The 19,882-nt window shown below is 53.2% G+C and overlaps 1 protein-coding gene across 9 annotated transcripts in view; it reads right to left on the bottom strand.

Moving 5' to 3' along the window:
- Positions 1 to 19,882, bottom strand: part of CSGALNACT1 (chondroitin sulfate N-acetylgalactosaminyltransferase 1) — a 327,407-nt gene that overhangs the window by 78,650 nt on the left and 228,875 nt on the right. For 8 of the 9 annotated variants that reach the window (XM_060086122.1, XM_060086117.1, XM_060086116.1 and 5 more), the window contains one exon: positions 7,453 to 8,345. In XM_060086122.1, coding sequence (XP_059942105.1) covers positions 7,453 to 8,062 — 610 coding nt within the window. In that variant the 5' untranslated portion in view covers positions 8,063 to 8,345. Of the gene's footprint in view, positions 1 to 7,452; positions 8,346 to 13,830; positions 13,914 to 19,882 lie in introns of those variants that run through there. The other variant, XM_060086124.1, reaches the window with a different exon arrangement.

Raw genomic sequence — 19,882 nt, 5'->3', positions numbered from 1 at the left:
GGGCCACGGGTCCGGTGCCCCAGGCCCACGCTGCTCACCCTGCACGGGGAGCGGGAGGCCAAGCCCCCCAGGGCCAGTGGGGTCGGGGGGGACCTTGGGGGAGTCAGCCTCTGGCCAGGCGAGGCTCCCAAATGGGAAACACCACCGTGAGGGCTGTGCAGCCACTGAACAGGGAAAGCACTGTGCACCCATCACTGCTGCTGGACATGGTGAGGAAGACGGGCTGAGTCTGATAAACCAAGAGCGACAGAGGGAAAAGGGTCCGCGAACTCATCACACGGCCTTGGGAAGATGACAGGGAACTTCTGGCTGGAAGAACCTGAAGACTGCGGAGGGGAAAGGCTTACAGAGGGCAGGGCCTTGGGTGCAGAGGATGGCGCACGGGAAGGAGGAGGGTCAGGGCAGGCAGGAGAGCTGGGCACTGGGCGGGAACAGAGCTGGCAGGCAAGCTGGGATCAGAAGGCGGGCGGGGTCCCCCAGGACTGCCCGCACCGTGGGCTTTCATCCAATCCAGAACTCACATAAAGTGCGTATGTTGGAGAAGAAAACAGGACCGTAAACCCCGTCTCTTCCCTTAAGCACCGGACACGCCCGCCACCCAGCTCCCTGACAGCCCCCGACTGGCTCTTCTGCCCTCCGTCTTCTCTCCTGACTCGTCAGCTCCCACCCCTCTTCCACACTGCCATAGGAGTCTCAGAAGAAACGCACCCCGATCGGTTCAAGTAAAGCGTTTCATGCTGAAGGCGCCCAGCCCCGCATGACCCCCTCCCCTTACTTGAATGATGCGGCCGCTCCCGTGCCTCTGTCTGCCCGTCTCCCCGAGGAGCTCATGAATTTCCTTCTCTTCCTTTAAAAACTTCTTCCCAAGAACACTGACACAGCTCACCCGGGTAGGACCTCTCCCCACCGTCTGCACCCCTTGGACGTGCTTTTAGGTTTCCCCCATACCATCCGGGACCAGAGAAGCGTGTGGACAGGTCAGAGATCCACAGAGGTCCGAGGTGGCACGGCCAGGAGCTATGATCTAAAGGTCTGGCATCTGGGCCCATCACTTGCCAGCTGAGTGGCCTGGAGGCTGTTACTTAACCTCCGAGTTCCAGACTCACACTGACACAATGGAGATAAAATGAATCCAGGGTGCTGGTGGAAGAGGGGATGAGATGAACCAGTGCTGGTGAGATGTCAGGACAGGGCGTGGTGCACAGACACAAGACCAGCTACGATAAACCACGGGGTCCCCATCTCCGACCACGGGACCTCCAAGATGCCACGGCTGCTTGAGCACCTGAGAACCACAGCAAGTGGGAGGTGTCGGGGGTGGGCTGAGCGGGACCCAGGAGCTGAGCTCACTACCCACCGCCCCCCAGACGACGGACTGCCTGACTACAGATCCAGGCGACCCTGTGAGCTAAACCCCTTGGCCCAGGCCTCAGGGTCCTCGTGTCGAACATTCCCAGTGACTCTCGGGTCCCGCCTGCTGGCTGGGCTGGCCTCCCCCTAACCCCACCCCAGTTCTATTCCCCAGTCAGTCGGCTTTCTGGCCCCCTCCCTCTGTTGCCATCTGTTCCCCCTCTCGCTCGCCCCTCCCTGTAACCCAGTCTCCCCTTCGAGGCTGGCTCAGGTCTCACCTGCTCTGAGGTCTCTCCCGAGGCCCAGGGGCCTCCAGGCACCGATCCTGACACCCTCGGACCAGCGGCCACTTCCCGCCACTGAACCTCAAGTCACTGAGAGCTTTGTCTCCCCATGTGGGGAACTGGGTCCTTCAGGCCAGAGACCTGGCTTCATCCCCCTTCCCCCGCCCCTCAGGCCACTGGGGACATTCTGCCCACAGAGCAGGTGTCCCGTCCATGCACGTCGATTAAGCCTGGGCACCGGGCCTCATCCACGACCCTGCACAGGACAAACTCGGGGTCTGGCTAAAAAACTATGGCTCCTTTCTGCAAACACCAGCTCTTCCCCAACGTGGCTGACAGACTGGGCCCGCTGGCCGCACCCCTTGCCTGCCGTCTCCCCGCCCCGCACCTCCCACGGAGCCCGAGGCCCGGGTCCAGGCCTCCGCCCATCGCGCCTCTGCTCAGCACTCCCACTAACGCAACCACGTTCCTCCGTCCTGGACGTGCCCACAGCATCCCCAGCTCCCTCTCACAGCACATCCCTAGCAGGAAACGCGAGGCAGGAAGAACAGTGACACCTCAATTTAAGAAAAATCCCCTGGGGGCTTCCCTGGTGGCGCAGTGGTTGAGAGTCCACCTGCCGATGCAGGGGACACGGGTTCGTGCCGTGGTCCGGGAAGATCCCACGTGCCGCGGAGCAGCTGGGCCCGTGAGCCATGGCCGCTGAGCCTGCGCGTCCAGAGCCTGTGTTCCGCAACGTGAGAGGCCACAATAGTGAGAGGCCCGTGTACCGCAAAAAAAAAAAAAAAAAGAAAAGAAAAATCCCCTGGGAACGAAAGTGCTTCGAGTGAGTCCAATAAAAATACTAACAACAAGGTTATCGTAAAACAAAGTTAAGACTTGCCGGTTTCCGCAGTCTTGCGAGAAACTACTCCACACGCACAGGATGGGCGTCAAACCAAGGTCGCGCCTGTCCCGGTCCGCCGCGGGTCCACACAGCTGGCCTCAGCGACGGTGCTGGGCTGCACAGTGGCCTAGTTCCGTCTCCCCGCCTCACCCTCCCTCCTGGCCTCTCTACTCGGCGGTAGGACTGGCTGCCCAGCTTGCAGGGACCAGAGCAAAATGCAAAGGTAGGGCCCCTTGTTCACAGCTTGCGAAGGACTTCAAAATATCCTGTGACAGCAGAGCCCCGACCCTGGCAGGAGGCTCGTCCACTCCCCAGAAGGGGGCTTGGGTCCCGCCCCTCCTCCTCGCCACCCCCCCGGGAAGAATCCCTCTATAGTGTAGCCTCAAAACATTTACTGGCATTGAAGCCTCTTATCTCTGAGTTCAGAATAAAAAGCATTTCTCCCTCTTTAGGAAGGTAAAGCATCAGCAAACACATGAGGAGACCTCAGGGAGGAAGCAGACAGAGGGAACTAACACCACGCAGGCCTGGTGGGAACTGGACAGTCAACACGCATGGTCCTTCCGTGCACGTGACGTGAGGGCGGGTGGGAAGAGCTGTCCTGGGTTCTACGGCCTTCGCCTCCCTGGAGATGCCGGCTGAGAACTGGGGCCCCGCTCAGGATCTGAAGCCCTATGTCCTGCCCACAGCAACCTCCCTGCACCACCTGCTCTCTTCCCTCCACACCCCGTCCACTGCGCGGAATCCTTGCTCTCCCTTATTTCTGCACCGAGATCCCCAGGCACCCCCAAATGCCCGGCAATGCACCTGAACGCCTTACCTTTCCTCCCCAAGTCACAAAGGAGCATCTCCCTGAAATGCACGCCGAGAATCACGGTCCTGAGCACCCGGGTCTCCAAGCACCTGGCCCTGGGACTGGACCCAGCTTGTCTAGAAAAGCTTAGCAACATGGTCACAGGGCATCCTTGGAGGTTATGCAGAGGCACCATCAATGGACATAAAAGTCTCCGGGCCTCACTCGGTGCCTCGGCCGCCCAGGAAGCACGCGGGCTTGGCTGTGGAGCCCGGGAGGTGGGAGCTCACTGGGCAGGCGGTGGTCACTAAGGTTTTAGAGCTATTCCCGTATCCCCTTGTTTTGAAACGCGTCTCAGGGTGCCATCAAAACCTTCAGTTTCTTGTGGCTCATGGCTTGACTCCATCTTACCGTAAAATCAAGTCTTTTGGCGTCTGAGCCACTCTTGCGACCTCTAACCTTGCGAAAGCTGGAGGAGGGGAGGTGCCCAGGCCCGTACAGAACCTCCCCATGGAGATAGCAGACACGGCACCTCACACAGGACTCACGGTGTTGGGTGTCTGGGTTGTAAAAGGGGACTATTTCGGGAGGCTAAATTGTTTTATGGAATGATGTCGAACGCAGGCCCCAGAGCTCTATTTAAAGAGGCCATCAAAGCCAAGAATTGTGCCACTCAGACTTAAACAGGAGTCTGTGTATCCCACACAGGAGTCATGAACCACAAACACAAAGAGAGGTTTTCTGTTCACTGGAGGAGATAAAACAGTTAGGCTTCCGAAAGCACAGGATCTGATCATGCTTTTCTACTTTATCTTCTTTTCCCAGACGGTTGTACAAAATATTCATGTTATTATGTGAGAAGCCAATGCAAGAATCAGCGCCAGTGAAACATCTGGTGAAGGGAAACTGGGGCAAATGTTGTTCCCTCTACGTTTCAGAGATAGATAATAATTCAATCAACATGGATCATAAATTAGATGGTCATCAATAGGCATTCGCCCTCCGCAGGCTTCACAGAACTGTAGGAAGTGGCCATGGTCAGAGCAGACCTTACAGATGATCTGTCTGAATCCCTCCTTCCACAGAGCAGAATCCCAAGGGGTGGGACATATCCTGTCACCCAGCAGAGCGGGGGCAGGGTACCCCTCAGGGACGGTTCCTCGGCAAAGCCAAGAAGAAGAAAGCCAAAGCGGTGCTTTGTATCTTGCAGAAGGCTGGGCCGGGTGGGCCTTGGGGGACGTGAAAGTCAACCTCTTTTTGAAGGATGAGGAGACCCCAGCCGCCAGGAGGTGAGGGGTCTGGGTCAGAGTCACACAGCCTCTGCTGTGTCATCACGCCTCCTGCCCCACGGTTGGCTTTAAGTCTACTCAACTGTTATCATCCAGAAGCATTCCACAGGGTTTTATTATTATTCGTTTAAACACAAAGAACCCCCATCCTTATCACACTAGTTCAGGGTTCAGTGAATCCGTGGCCCTCGTGTAGAGCTCTCTGAGGGTGTGGAACCCAGGTTTGCCCATGGACTTCCACTAAACTGCCCCAACGTTTAGACTACTGACACCCAAACACAAAATAGTCTCTCCAAGGTTATGTTTAAAAACCCAAATACGTTATGTTAAAGATACACTTCATCCTTACAGGGTCCCACTGCTTGTTCTCACGCATTATAAAACACAGATTTCCCGTTCTCTTCCTTCTCCTTAACTAGGTGTGGGTCAAAGAATCGTGAGCCAGGACTGCAAAGGTCTTCAAATGTAATTCAGTCCAACCACCTCTCTGATGCTAGAGTCATGAATTATCACCTCCTGGCCATCCAGCTGAGGACAGAATCCTTGCAGTGACGGGAATCCCACTTTGTTCCGAAACATTACTATTTGACAGTTACTCCTTTTGCTGAATTTAACTCTGCCTTCCTGCAGCTCCCTGACTAGTGAAGTCTTTCATGATGCCCCAATTCCTGGGCATATAAAAGATCCCCTCCACCATCTTTTGTGATAAGAATGAAAAAGTGAGATCAACTGTGTATGACAGTCAAATATATAGAAACATATTTAAAGTGTTTGCGTCTATTTACTCATCATATGAAAACAGCTGACAAGACTCTCCCCAAATTTGGAAGGTGTGGGTGGACTGATCTGCCTTCACACACAGGAGAGCACCTCAGCTCAGGGACAAGAGGCCCGAGTCACTGAAAACCACAGGCCTTGCACTTTAGATCCTGTACACAGAAAAGCAGACGGGGATTTCAAACATGAATGCAGATTACAAATCACTGATTCGTAATCAAGTTCTTTTGAAAGTGCTTTGTGAGAGAGCGGCTCTGGCAACGCACTCCACAACCAGAGCTTCCTTTTTAAGGATGTTTAATGATTTTCCCTGGGGGTCAGCCAGGCAAGTAATAGTTGTGGAAATGTTTCATAAACTCTAAAGCACTATAAAATGGGACGCTGCACCCTCACGATACTTTAAACGCTTCCTGAGTGCTTACCTTGTGTTTATACTTGCTAGCTCCCCAGTGCACCAGGCACTTTTAATACCTCATATAAATGAGTAAAATCCTGACATCGGTGGACGAAAACCTGTCCCTTGCCATCCGCCTCTACAAGGATGAAGTCACTGGCCATCGCAGCCGTTGACCTTCAACTCACCCTGAAAGGAGCTCAGGGTGAAGATCAGGAACGAGGCTCCCCGTGCTCTGGGAGAAACTGGCAGAGCAGGCCTTCAGATAGAGATTTTCAGGAGGTTTTATGAGCCCAATGTCTTGCATCTCCTCATATCTAGAAAAGCACTAACATCATGAATGGTGACATCTGCTCCTCGTGACTGGCAGCCACCTTCTGCCAGAACGTGTGCTTCACTGCACGGACCCCCTTCACCAAAGTCACACATATGCTGACCTCCACCCCACCTCTTCGGATCAGTTCCTCAGAGCTGTCTGAGATGCTGTCCCGGGCTATCGTCCTCATTTTGGCCCCAAATAAAATTTAACTCACTACTCTCACATTGTGCTTTTTTTTTTTTCAGTCGACAGACCAAAAGCTTGATCTTGCAAAAGATTTCTTTACCTAGCTCTAGGTATGTGAAAATGATAATATACCAAAATTGCATTAATTTACAGTTCCCATGTAAAGGGGAAAAAACCATAAGACAGGAAAGCGTCCAGAGAGAACAGGCGTAAGTAGCAGAGGGAGGGTTTCTGGTACGACTAAAGAGGGTTTGTCTTGCCTACAGGTTCATGAGACGGTCGTTACAGAACCCAAGTAGGGAGCGGGGTAAGCCAGACAAGCCATGTGTCTGGGAAGTATCTCCTTTCTGGAAACAGGAGGAAGAGCTGGATGCCCTCGAAGGCAGTTCCTCTTCCAAATTATTAGTTGATTTTTGAATCAGTAACAACGGAAAAATTGGTAAGAAGAGTCTTCCAAGAAACTCCAAGACGAGGCTGCTTTCTTCTAAAATTGACACAAACACAATTACTACTAGGTTGTTCTGTGCCCATGAAGAAAGGTGAGGCATTCACCCTCCTAGTTTCCAGGTGCTCTGACCACCTCTACAATATGACCTAGTGGTTAAGGACGTGGACGCTGGAATCAGACTTCTGGGTTCAAATCCCAGCTCCGTCACTTGCTAACAGAGCCCCCTTAGGTGATTTACTTAATTAATCTGAACCTCCATTCCCTCACCCCACAAAAGGGGTCACTGCAAGTGTAAAGCTCCCAGAACAGAGCTGGACGGACCTAAGAGCTACACGTAGACGTTCGCTACTACTACAGGGCCCGGTCTCTAGACGTGTCTGGGAGAAGGCATAAAACGAAAACTGCCTATCACACTCTATATGGGTTTCAATATTTCATGTTTGTATTTTGTTTTCTTTCTTTTTTATTGAGAGCAAGAAGTTCCACCTTCTTCTGCCAAAAAACAACGAACCTGTCCACTCAGTGACTGTGGTTTCCACAAGGAAGTGAGTGGAAGCAGATATTTCTGAAAAATACAAAAAGCCAAGCCTTGCCTCCAGTCGCTCATACAGAGCTGCCTACGCGCCATCCCCAAAGCCACCGCCAGCCTCTGCAGCCGGGCTCCGCCTGGGCCCAGACCCAGGTGCCCCTCCGACCACCTTCCACCCCCTTTGCAAGCGGGCCAACCTTCAATGAAGTCTGAGGCCGTGTAAGGACGCTGGTCGGGGCTGCTCTCGGCCGGGCTGTTCAGGGCCTCCACGGCCAGCTGGATGACCTCCACCAGCTCATCCCGCTTGTCCTTGCGCACGGGCTTCTCCTCGGGGTGGCGGGTCAGGCCCGTCTCCAGCTGGTACACTTTGTGCAGGGTGAAGCTGTCAAAGGGCACGGCGGCATACTCGGTGGCCTGCTTGACGCCGGTGTGCACCTCCGCCCTGTCCACCTGGGAGCGCAGGAAGGCCAGCAGGTCGGCCTGGGCCCTCCCGGAGGGGCCCGCGGGGTCCCCCGCCAGATGCTGCGCGGTCCTGAGCTGCTCGCTCCTCTCCCGCAGCTCCTCCTGGAGCTGTGCGATCTGCCTCTGGAGGCTGCTGATGTAGTCGCGGTGATGTTCTTCCCACTCCTGCATCGCCGCCTGGTACCCGTCCTTCCCCGTGGGGCCGTTGGCCCTGGGCAGCCCCAGCTGCTCGTCGTCGCCCCTGGGCGTGCAGGCCAGCATGTAGAGGACGGAGACGACACAGCAGAGGAGCACAAGCAAGACCACCACCCGGGAGACCCAGGCGAGCAGCCCCCGGCGCACCATCCTCGCTCAGGGATCAGCCACGCATCCAGCAGCCGCGGCGTTCATCCCAGACCACCCGGCCCGCAAGGGGCGTCCCTGGACTAGACCACAGGGAGCACACGTCCGGGGGTCCCCGAGCTGCTCTCATCCATTTCGGTCTACAGCGCGTCTTGTTCCTGGGAGTCCACCACCAAGGGCAGCAGGTTCCTGACTTCTAAAGGATGCACTTCCAGGCAGAGGCAACGAGTCAGGGGAACCGTCCAAGTTGTCACGCTCATTCCCATCATAGCCTTCCAGAGGGAACCTGGGGAGACCAATGACAATAACACTTACTCAGGACAATAACCCCCTTGTGTTCACCACGGCGATCAATAATCGATATTCGATGGAGTTTGTGGAAAATGCTTACAACAGGTGATTAAATATTGTTCAGTGTTTCTAAATCAGAACGCGAATATGGATCTGCAGAGTAGCGTACACGAAGAGCAAAGGATGCGGAGAAAAGACTGGAAGAAAACACGGCAAAATGCGAATTCTCTCTGGGTGGAAGGATTAATGGTGATTTTTCTGCTTCTCTGTAATTTTCTCTATCTTGCAAATTGTCCACAATGGCACATATTATTTTCATGGTTAAAAGGAAAAAGCAAAACTTGAGTCACAATGAAATTGCAGAACAGGGCCTTCCCAGCACCGGTGGATGCAAACAGTGAGCATCCTGGGCTCCTGAGGGCACCCAACCAGGGTAGTAGGCCTGCAAGCGGGCGCAGGGTGGTCCTCGTACTTTCTGATGAGGAGGTGAGGAAGCACCTGGAGGCCCAAATATGCAAATGCTAAGTGCGGATGATAACATTCAGAATGCATCGGGACAGTTCTTCCAGGACAGGGGGGATGGAGCTGGGAGAAGTAGACCAGAAATACTGCTTTGTCAGGACTCAAACCCAGGATGCCTCTGCTCAACCTCTGGGAGCAATTCCGTGTCCTGGCGGCTCATCAGGAACACCCAGCCAGACCACAGGGCCTTTCATCCAACTCCACCCACCCCCACCCCAAACAAATGAGGAGCCACCTGGCTCTCACCCGCTGTCCCCTTCTCCCGGGAAGCCCCTGCCTCCTCCACCCGGCACTCCTTCCTCGGTGCCCTCCCTTCCTTAATCCCCTGTCCTCAGCTCCCCTGCCCATCTGAGCCAAAAAAAAGAATGATAAATGGATCAAATAAGATTTCTTGTTGTAGGGAGATTTTAATAAAATTTTCCTAGATGCATCTTTTTATATCACTTCTCTGAAACAACCTCCCTGAGGGTACTGTGTCCTGGCCATTTTATAAAAATTCAACATTAAAAAAATCCCCGGGCTTCCCTGGTGGTGCAGTGGTTGACAGTCCGCCTGCCGACACAGGGGACACGGGTTCGTGCCCCGGTCCGGGAAGATCCCACATGCCGTGGAGCGGCTGGGCCCGTGAGCCATGGCCGCTGAGCCTGTGCATCCAGAGCCCGTGCTCCGCAACGGGAGAGGCCACAACAGTGAGAGGCCCGCGTACCGCAAAAACAAACAAACAAAAAAATACCCCCCCAAAAAATCCCGATGAAAACTAAATTACCTTTTTTTTTTAAGGTTTTTTGTTTGTTTTTTGGGTTTTTTTGGCTGCACCTTGTAGCTTGTGGGATCTTAGTTCCCCGACCAGGGATTGAACCCAGGCCTCGGAAGTGAGAGCACAGAGTCCTAACCACTGGACCACCAGGGAATTCCCTAAATTACCTTTTACAGTCTTCACCCGACCTAGAAATCCAGATTCTCACCTCATTTACTGGTGGGCTGTCCCCTTTACTGACTGGAAGGACTCCAGTCAATTAGCAACGTCAGGACCCCTGGGAGTAGGGAGAGATGATCCTTCTGGCATCTTCCCTACGCTGAAAATACCGTAAACAGTAAGGCTCACTGACGGCCTGAGTAGTCACCTGCCATGTCCTGTGACCACACTCTCGAGTTCCTCTCCTATTTCCCTGGTGATGTGCCTCTTACATATATCACGATGCTATCAAAATAGTTTATTTCCCAATTTTCCTTTAAAATTCAACACATAACATTCTCTCCAATATTTCCCTTGGCCTGAGGGTTTTCTCTCTCCTATAATTTAGCACAATACACGGTTATCAGTGCTGAGTTTAAAGTGTATGTTTAGCCGTGGAAGCCTTTTCTGTCTGATGAAAATCTCAGGCTTTGTATAATTACTATAATTCTGTGATTTAAAACATCTCAGCTTTGGTATTCAGGCACCTTGCTGTTTTTAAGGAAATCTCTCCGATGAACTCATTATATCCAAGTATTAAATTACCAGTGAAGACATGTTATCACGTTATGCGGCTACTTTAAAGACTTTTACTTTAAATGGACTGTCATTAAAGACAAAATAAGCAAATCAAATAACAAAAATGGAAGGTTCAACACTATTTGTTGTACTGTGGAAACAAAGTATGCAATCTTTCTAACATATTTTTAACGGAATAATGGTTATGTTTGCATAATAAATTGAAATCACATTGGTTAACCAAAGCAATGTATTAAAGCAATGGCCAAAGAAATTTAAAACTGTACAACAATTATTAGTTCTGTTCCATAAGTCTCTTGAAAGTCTAGTCTTGTTTTTGAAATTCACGAGTATAAATTTCAAAGTTATTTGGTATTCCACTCTTCTGGATGTAAAAGGAGAAAAACAACAGACCTAGGAAGAAATGACTTTTTAAAAGCAATAAAAGCCGTAACAGTTACTGCCAAAGGAGCAGTGATGGATTTCTCCTTTTAAATGTCAAGAGCAGATAATGTATGTCAGAAACAAAATTCTGCATCTTTTAACACACAGTGTTTTTTGGATGTTTCTAGCAATCTAATCTGTAATCATAATAGTAACACCTGGCCACACATTTGTCTGCTAGAGTCAGGAGGCTCATCCTTCGCACGCTTGCTTCCGTGGAGACATCGGGTTTTTCATCTGCAGCAAAGATCTGACCTTCCCAGCTCCATCACATACAGGAAAGAACAGCCTCAATGAGATGTAACCCTGACCAAACGTACAGCCAAACCGCAAGGTACAACCTCTCCCGCTCTCTGCAGAGATGCTGGGAGAATTAAAGAGTTAACTTTTATAATGTGTTTACAGCTGCAGATGGAGAACACCATGTAATTACCAAGCACTATTACAAGTTAGAGACGACAGTGAAAATACAGCTGTACCATCCCAGCAGCACTGTGCTCCTATCTTAAAAACTTAGAAAAGGAACCCAGATTTCAGAGGAGCTCCATCTTTGGGGTGGCTGGAGCGCAAGATAAAGCCCTGTCAGTGACCAACGTTAGGAAGTGTGGGTGAAGGGAGGTGTGTGCTCCTTTTTTTTTTTTTTTTTTTTTTTTTTTTTGTGGTACGCGGGTCTCTCACTGCTGTGGCCTCTCCCGTTGCGGAGCACAGGCTCCAGACACGCAGGCTCAGCGGCTATGGCTCACGGGCCCAGCCGCTCCGCGGCATGTGGGATCCTCCCTGACCGGGGCACGAACCCGTGTCCCCTGCATCGGCAGGCGGACTCTCAACCACTGCGCCACCAGGGAAGCCCCTGTGCTCCTACTTTTTAACCACAGAAAATCCTTCGTGCTCGTCAGGTGTCTTGCCACCTACACTTTAAACGTCCATCCTTCTCAAGCGCTTCCCCCAGTGCTTTCCTGCCTCTTGCTAAATCCTCGAGGATGTTCTGTGATGCACCTTGTCCAAAACACTGAACTTATTGATTAGACTGAAGAGACATCCAAGCCCAGCGGTTTTGCTGCCATTCTTACAACCTCTCTGGGCAACAAAACGGTGGGCGGAGGCTCCTCCACGGCCCTCTGTGAAGGGAGAATACGCTGCAGAGCGATGCTCGCCAGATGCCCCGGGGTGAGCCAACCTAACGCAGCGCTACTTTCCAAACTCTCAGGCTGGACAAGGGATCTAAGGGCAGACTGAATAACCCTAAGAGCTCTGCCCTGGGGTATACAGGTAGGGAGCTGCGTAAGGAATTTCTTTCTGAACATTTAAGGCAGAGAGTCTGAAAGAAGCAGGGGGCCCTAGGCCAAGGGGTCCAGCAACGGGTGGGTTTCTCAGACTCCAAGTGCAAAAGCTGTCCGGCAGCCCTGACATCCTGGCCAGACCAGCAAGCATCCTGGGCAGCCCCGCATCTCCAAATAACACAGCGATGGCCCAACCATAGGACAGAGTCACAGTCCATGCCACCCAGGATACTGTCATTATTCATCCTTGCTGTTACTGAGCATCTATTGTTATTATACACTGATAAGTTGTTACAGGAGATGAAAAGTGAACCGAGCACAAATTCCATCAGCAAGTTCATGTGCTTGTAGAGGCGTTAAGCCCTTTGCAAATAACTATAACATGAGCCCCCAGCAAAGTGTTAATGCCATGCTTCCACCTACCAAATGTATGGGTGTGGGTGTGTGTGTGTGTGTGTGTGTGTGTATGCGGGGATTGAGAAGAAAAGTATAAATAAATACATTTCCAAATGAGAAAAGCTTAAAATAAATGTTAGGAATCAACAACGTTCGTTAAAATAAGATAGGCAAGTGGTCAAAGGTACTGTTTATCTTTTCATCTTAAGAGTGGAAACTCTTCGAGAGTGAGACTAAGACAGGTCTAAGTTTGGTCCAGAGTCTGACACTCAACCAAAATGGGGACAGTGGAAATTAGAACTTCCACAGCTAGGACAGAGGCACCATTAGGACGGGTGTACTCATTTTACTCTGTAGACCCCAGGGGACGTTTTGGTCACACGGGCTGTGTACTGTGACAGAACGTCCACGAGAGGCTCATAAATCACGAGGCCCGCAGGACATGCCCGGCTGTGAGATGCTGTCGGAGCAGCAGCAGGCGGAAAGGACTGTGGCTTTGTGGCGAGACCAGGTCGGGCGGCACTACACACCACAATGACAGGCCTTGTGAGTGATAAAGGAGACCATTCAGGGAGTGGCAATAAATTCCACGGGCCAGCTCCACCCTGTGCGCACACACAGCCAAAAGGGATGGTGGGGAAGAAACCCAGCAGTGTGTCCTGAGCCAGGAAGTGGCGGGCCAGGGCCCCAAGGCCGCTGTGTGCATCGGCTCCTCCTGGGCACAGACAATCAGCTCTTTGACGGCAGGGGCACAGCTAACCTTCAGCGCCAGGATTAGCTGTACTAACAGAACATAAATCGAGGTCCTATCTCCCGGGTAAACACACCATCCTGAATGTGTGTGGAGAAGGCAACCTGCAAAGATTCTTATTCACAGATGTTCTCAGAAACATATATAAAGTAACTCTGTACACTTCACCCGGCCTCAGCGCTGCATTTAGAATCCCCTCCGCCTCCGTTTGTCCCCCAGGACTCCCTCCGCGTCCCTGCCTTCCCACCATGGTGTCTACCTCCCCCCATCAGCCCGGGGCCACACGGCCGGAGTGGGGGGATTCTGCAGAATCCAGCAGAACACGGACCAAAGCCACTGCAGGAGCCGAAGACCCCCCCAGCCCCAAGCCCCTGCTCGCCGCCTCCTGTTCAGATTCCTCCTAACTGTTCTCCATCTGGTCTCTTAAGAGAGACGAGCGTCTACACACCACCCCTGCAGCGGCGGTGCAGGGTCCACAGCAACCTGGCTCTTGTGCACACCTCTACTTCAGGGCGAGACGCTGCAGAGAAGTTAAAGCAGCCTGAGATGAGCATAATCTCCCCAAACCACACCCCCGGGGGCTTCGGAGCAGGGCTCCTCAGGCGTGGCAGACCTTTCCGGAACGCAGGTGTCTCTGCTACACTGGGGCTTCAGTCAGCATCCATCACGGGCCACGTACTTTATCCTCGGGGTGCTTCTGACGGCAGCTGGGGAGCGGAGGGAAGCCCTGTGTCACTGTCCACACAGGACCAGGTATGGGCCAGCGGGGGAGCTGCACAGGCCTCCACACGCCATCACAGCATCAACGTGGCCGAGAAGCGTCCTCGCGGACCGCATCCACCCTGACACCAGGCTGCCCGGCCCGAGGCTCTGCCCGGACACAGAACCGGGCTCTGAGGGTTGCGCTCCGCCTTCGCCCTTGGCCCTCGGATCAGGGGTCTCCAAACTGACCAACATAAATAGCACGTTCCAGGCAGGAAATAACTAGTGGACGAGTACCACATGTTAACGTGCTTACTGATAAGTCAGAGCACTGTTGTAGTATGTATTCGCAAAACAATAACCCTAAAATAATGAAAAGACTGTTTTTAACGTCTTCTCACCCTGAGGAACCGTCCCAGGCTCCCCAGGAACCCGCTTCCAGCTCCCAAGTAACTGCCCTCTGCCCCGAGTTTCATCCCAGTGTCCCCGGGACGGAGCTGCAGCCCCGCCCACCCCAGGGCCCCATCGCAGGTTCCCACTCCTCAGGGTGGCCGTCCTGCCTCTGGACCTCCGGCTCCATCCCAGGGTCCCCAACACCTGCTGCCCAGACACTGCCTGGGCCCTGCCAGGTACATGCTTCCCTCCCTTACAACCCGAGGACCTGGACGTGGCCTTCAAGACACCCTAGAGGGTCCATTCTCAGGTCCTCCCTGGAACCAGATCTGGGAGCTGGTTCCCCATGGCCCAGAGGGACTGAAATCCCCTCGTTGGGAGGTGTCCCTCCATCCCCCCATCTCTACACTGCTCTGCAAGAATCATTGATTCCTTTTTCCCTACTTGGAAGCAGAAAAAGGGAAATGTGGAAAAAGAAACTGGGGTCTGCTAATCAGAAAATGAACACACGGAGATTAATCACAGCTCTGAAAGCCAAAAAGCCAGGAAACAAGCCCAAGCCCTTTCGGCTAGTCTCTTTTGATTTGGGTTTCTAATTCACTGGTGAACCTCTGTAGAGAAGAATTGAAAGAGAGGGTCTTCCTGAATACACGTAGATTTTTCTATTCCCCGCCCCTTGCCACCTCCAACCTTGTTTCAGGAAGCTTCTAAGGAGGTCAACCGGCACAGGTGGTGGACATGGGGCCTGGGGAGTGACGAGAGAGAAGGGCATGGGTGCGAGAGAGCAGGACTCGTGCTACTTAGGATAAGCTGAATCAAGAACCTTTTCCCGGCAGGAAGATGCCCCAAGCAGACATGCAGGCCTGAGTCAGCTGCCAAAACCCCGCTGAGAGATCTGCCCGGTCTCGGTCTGCCTCGTCCTGCGGGCTCTCTGAGGCTGGTGGGGTCACCCTGCCCACAAAGCGAGAGCCCCGGAAACCAGGCTCCCAGCACCTCCCGTTGCTCACGATTACATCGCTTAGAGAGTGCCTGCTCTGGGCCAGACACCAGACTAAGCACTTTATAAACATCATCTCATTTAATCCTCCAAACAATCCTATGAGTTATGTTTTATTATCCCATTAAAGATAAGGAAACTGAGGCTTAGAGGCTTAGAGCAGTAACTAGCCCAATGTGCACAGCTGGCAAGCGGCCAAGCCTGGTTTCAAATCCAGCTCAATCTGATGCTAAACCTTGCTCTCACCCACTAGGCTGTACCGTTCACCACCCTCACTGATCCCGAACTGCTTGCTGAGACCCATTCCTCATCTTGCACCCAACCTGTCCAAGTTTTCTTGCTTCTGAATGCCTAGTGGATCTTGCCTGGCCCCTCAGATGTAGCATAAAGCAATCTTTTCTTCTCTATATAATGTTTTGCCTCCCCACTTAGCTGTGGTTTGCATGTCCACATCCCTAACCAGCTCTGCAAACTCACACCACCCCTGGAAACAATGCCGATCCCGGCTGTGCCTGGTGTGAGCCTTGCTCTGGCCCCTCGGTGGGCTCGGGACAGAACGCCCCCTGCGACATCCAAGGGCTTCTGAGCAGATGCCAGAAGCTGACACCCACGTATCACCCACTAAAAAGCCTCCTGGCAAGTGGAATTTCTTCTTTGAAAGGAGAGAGACAGGACCTCTCTCAGTCGGCTAACCAAGCTGCTGGCTGGCCTCACCATGAGTTCTCTCCTGCCCGACACCGGCTTCTCCCTTCCGTCCTCCAGAGCCTGGCAAAAGGAGCTGCCCGATGCAGTGCCACGCACCGCGAGTCCCCTACCGTGCTCCCATGCAGGCAGAAGTCACCCCGACCGCTGACACCGCTGGAGACTCAGGGAAGTGTGCCGCTGGGGAGACCAGGCCCCAGCTTCCAGGGAAAGGCGTGCCACTGATTCACAGGAGAGGGTAATTAAAAGTGAGTGGTGCTCCTGCGCCCCTCCAGCTGAGCAGCAAGCACAGGGCCCCAAGCAGGTGCTGGGTGGAGCTGCTGGGCAGCAAAGGCCAGCTCCGAGGGTGGGTCGGAGCTGTGAATCACCCTCCCTGTGCCGTGAAGGCTGAGGTGGCCTCAACTTCAGTTACAGCGAGGGCAGCACAGAGAGGGAAAGCGGGGCTCTCTGCTTCCTGGTAAGATGATCCATGTACCTTGTTAGCAGATCAGAGAAGGAAAGAGGAAGATGAGAAATAAGGTTCGCCAAATGCCCCCACCATGTCTCAGCCAATGCCTTCTAGAAACTTCTAGACACAGAGCTCCCAGAGCAGGTGAAAGTCCAAGGCAGGGACCTGGTGGCTCTTCAGGCAACCCCAGGGGCTCCACTGAGGACCTTCCGAGAATCACTGGACCTCGAGCATCACTTGCTGTCTCACCTGAACCTCATGTGAGCGGCTGATCCCAGTCCTGAGACTAGGATCTGGGACACGTGGAGGTCCGAGACTTACCCACACAGCCAGCGGCTTCCATATCCCCAAACACCCCCAAAGTCATCGACACCCATCAGCCTGATGCTCCAGAGTGCAGACAGAGCTGCTACACGCACAGAACTAAACCTCACCAGCAAACGGGAGGCAACGCCCACAAGCAGGGCCACAGGAAGCAACGCAGCAGGGAAAGCCCCACAAAGAGGATAAAACACGGGCCGTAAAGAGAAGCGGAACCAGACACCAGCCTCTGAAAGTGCAAGATGGCGGCCCTTGGACCTGGAGGTGAGAGCTGGGGAGATGCATGAAGCTCTCCCCACTCCCCATCCTGGGCTCCCTGGGTGAGACTCGGCTTCACTGCAAACAGTGACGACCCACAGCTTTCCTCTGGCCCTTGTGGTCACCCTGTGGCTGGTGTGTGCTGTCCCTCCCAGGGGTGTCACTCCAATCCCGGGCATCAGCCAACTTGATGTATGAGTGTGGTCACCCCAGGTCTCGTGAAAGAAGCGGGTGAGCACAGCATCTCCTCACCCTGCAGCACGGCCAGGAAAGGACAGCCCCTGGACACATACTAAATCGAACGTGCTGGGACCAACGCTCTCGAGCCCATTGACGTGTTTTGCTGGCATGTTTTTTTTTTTTTTGCAGTACGCGGGCCTCTCACTGTTGTGGCCTCTCCCGTTGCCGAGCACAGGCTCCGGACGCACAGGCTCAGCGGCCATGGCTCACGGGCCCAGCCGCTCCGCGGCATGTGGGATCTTCCCGGACCGGGGCACGAACCCGTGTCCCCTGCATCGGCAGGCAGACTCTCAACCACTGCGCCACCAGGGAAGCCCTTGCTAGCATGTTTGAAGCGAGAGGGTTAAGGAGGAAACCGCCACTTTGAGTCAAGACAAAATAACCAGACTGATTCTGCCTGGTTCTCCTCTTTCTTCCTCACCGACAAGGAGGCATCATCACACAAAACAAGGGTCTGGCTTCTAGAAAGTGGCTATTACAGAACAGGACTGGAGAAAGTGCGGATGGTACAGAATTACTTTAGAAACCCCATGGGGCTAGATCAGCAGAGCCGTCTATCTGAGCAGAGAAGTGGAACCAATAATGCAGAAAAATATCAGTCCAATATTATATAAATGCAAGATGTCGTATTATTTTCGCAAAAATAAAACCTAGAGCTGATCGCAAACTGTATTTTGTGGTCCAGCTGTGGCCCGCCACGCCACGGGCCCCTCCTCTGGCGGCCCAGCCTTTCCTCGGCTTGTACCCCACACCAGTGCTAAGACTCTCCTACTGCCCACTTTACCCACTGTGGGGGTCAACTGATCACTAAGGGATTAGCTAAAGCATTTCAAGATGTTACTTCCAGGGACTTCCCTGGTGGCACAGTGGTTAGGAATCTGCCTGCCAATAAAAGGGACACGGGTTTCAGCCCTGGTCCAGGAAGATCCCACATGCCGCGGTGCAACTGGGCCCGTGCGCCACAACTACTGAGCCCGTGCGCCCAGAGCCCATGCGCCACAACAAAAGAAGCCAGTGTGATGAGAAGCCAGCAAACCGCAGCAAAGAGTAGCCCCCACTCGCCGCAACTAGAGAAAAGCCCACGCGCAGCAAGGAAGACCCAACGCAGCCAAACATAAAATAAATAAATAAATTTATTTAAAAAAAAAAGAAAAAGATATTACTCCCAGAAAGAAAATTACCTGCAATAAAAATTGTCCTATTTCTACACAAGGTAGACAGCACAGAGTGCTTACTTCATCCGTTTGTTTTTCAGTTTAATACTACTTAATATTATGCTAATATTCCTCTGCATCACTCTTAAAATATTCCCTGCCCTTTCTGGAAATATTCACCTTCCTCTCTAGGACCCCACCCTCTCTGCATCTTCTTCCTGCTTCTCTGAGGCCTCCGATGGGGCAGCTTCCATTAACATCATACCCATTTCGTAGGAAAGGTCATGGAGGCAGAGGTTAGGCACTGGCTCAAGTCACCCAGCAACAAAACAGCAGAACTGGGTGTCCAGCTCAGGCAGCGTGGCTCTGCTGTCCGTCTCTCCATCACTGGGCCCTACGCTTCTCTACAATTTTCTACGTGCTTTAACAGAGGCATGGGCATCGTAGAGAGGTGCACAAAGCCTGGCCAGGGAGCAGTGCTGGAGCATGAAGGGCCTGAAAAGAAGGAACCAACCAGCCAGGCTGGTTGACCTCAGACCTCCAGCTTCCAGAACTGTGAGAAATAAACGTGTGCTGTTTAAGCCACCTGGTCTGTGGTGTCAGAACAGTGGTCTGGCCTAAGACAGGCCTCCTGTCACGACGGAGACTTTGTACAGTAGTCAATAGGCATGCGTTAGCCAGCCGGCTACCTTTTTAAATAGGAGAACCACATGATGTGAACTGAATTTCAGCAAACGGGCAGTGCTGAGAGGGACTGGAGAGGGGAGACCGGCCTCGGGGAGACGGGCACGTGGCCAGCGCACCGCTGCGGTGTCCGAATAAGGGATGTGGGGATAGCAGCCGTAAACGTGGACTGTGGCTCTAGAGTGCCGTGTCGGGTACATCTGCAGGGCCTGCAGACCGGCCTGACACGGGATAGAGAGTGTTCAGGGAGCACGAGGGTGGAGGACGGAGCCACTGCAGGGAGAGAACAGGCACAGGGGAAGATCCGGGGCAAAGACGGGCTGGTGCTGCACACGCCCCGCGGGTGCTGCTGCTGAAATGACGGGGGCGGGGGGGTCGCCCCGTTGACCCCCCGAGCATCACACCTGCACAGCCAGCAGTCAACCGGACGAGGGCGGAAACGGATCACAGAGCCGAGCCGCACTGGCATTGTTTCACTCACCGGGAAGCTTAGCCTCAGAGAAACAGCTGGTGTTTAGACAGTGAGAAGGCTCGGGTGAAGGGCCGTCAGAACCAGAGTCCACGGCTCTGGACGCCGGTCCCTGCCTCTGCCCCGCCCTCCAGAAATGTTACATCAAAGGAGCTTTCTCACATCCTTCCCATCCCCCAAAGCCCAGTTTATTTTTAAAAAGAAAAAAGATGAAAACGGTAGTGTATCTTAAAAGCTCTCCCCACACTGCATTTAAACAGAGAGGCGGGGACCCCAGGCAGGCTGCTGGGGGTTTTT

The sequence above is a fragment of the Mesoplodon densirostris genome, chromosome 20 (assembly GCF_025265405.1).
Source record: "Mesoplodon densirostris isolate mMesDen1 chromosome 20, mMesDen1 primary haplotype, whole genome shotgun sequence".
Classification (NCBI taxonomy): domain Eukaryota; kingdom Metazoa; phylum Chordata; class Mammalia; order Artiodactyla; family Ziphiidae; genus Mesoplodon; species Mesoplodon densirostris.
This window is presented reverse-complemented; position numbering and strand designations above follow the sequence as displayed.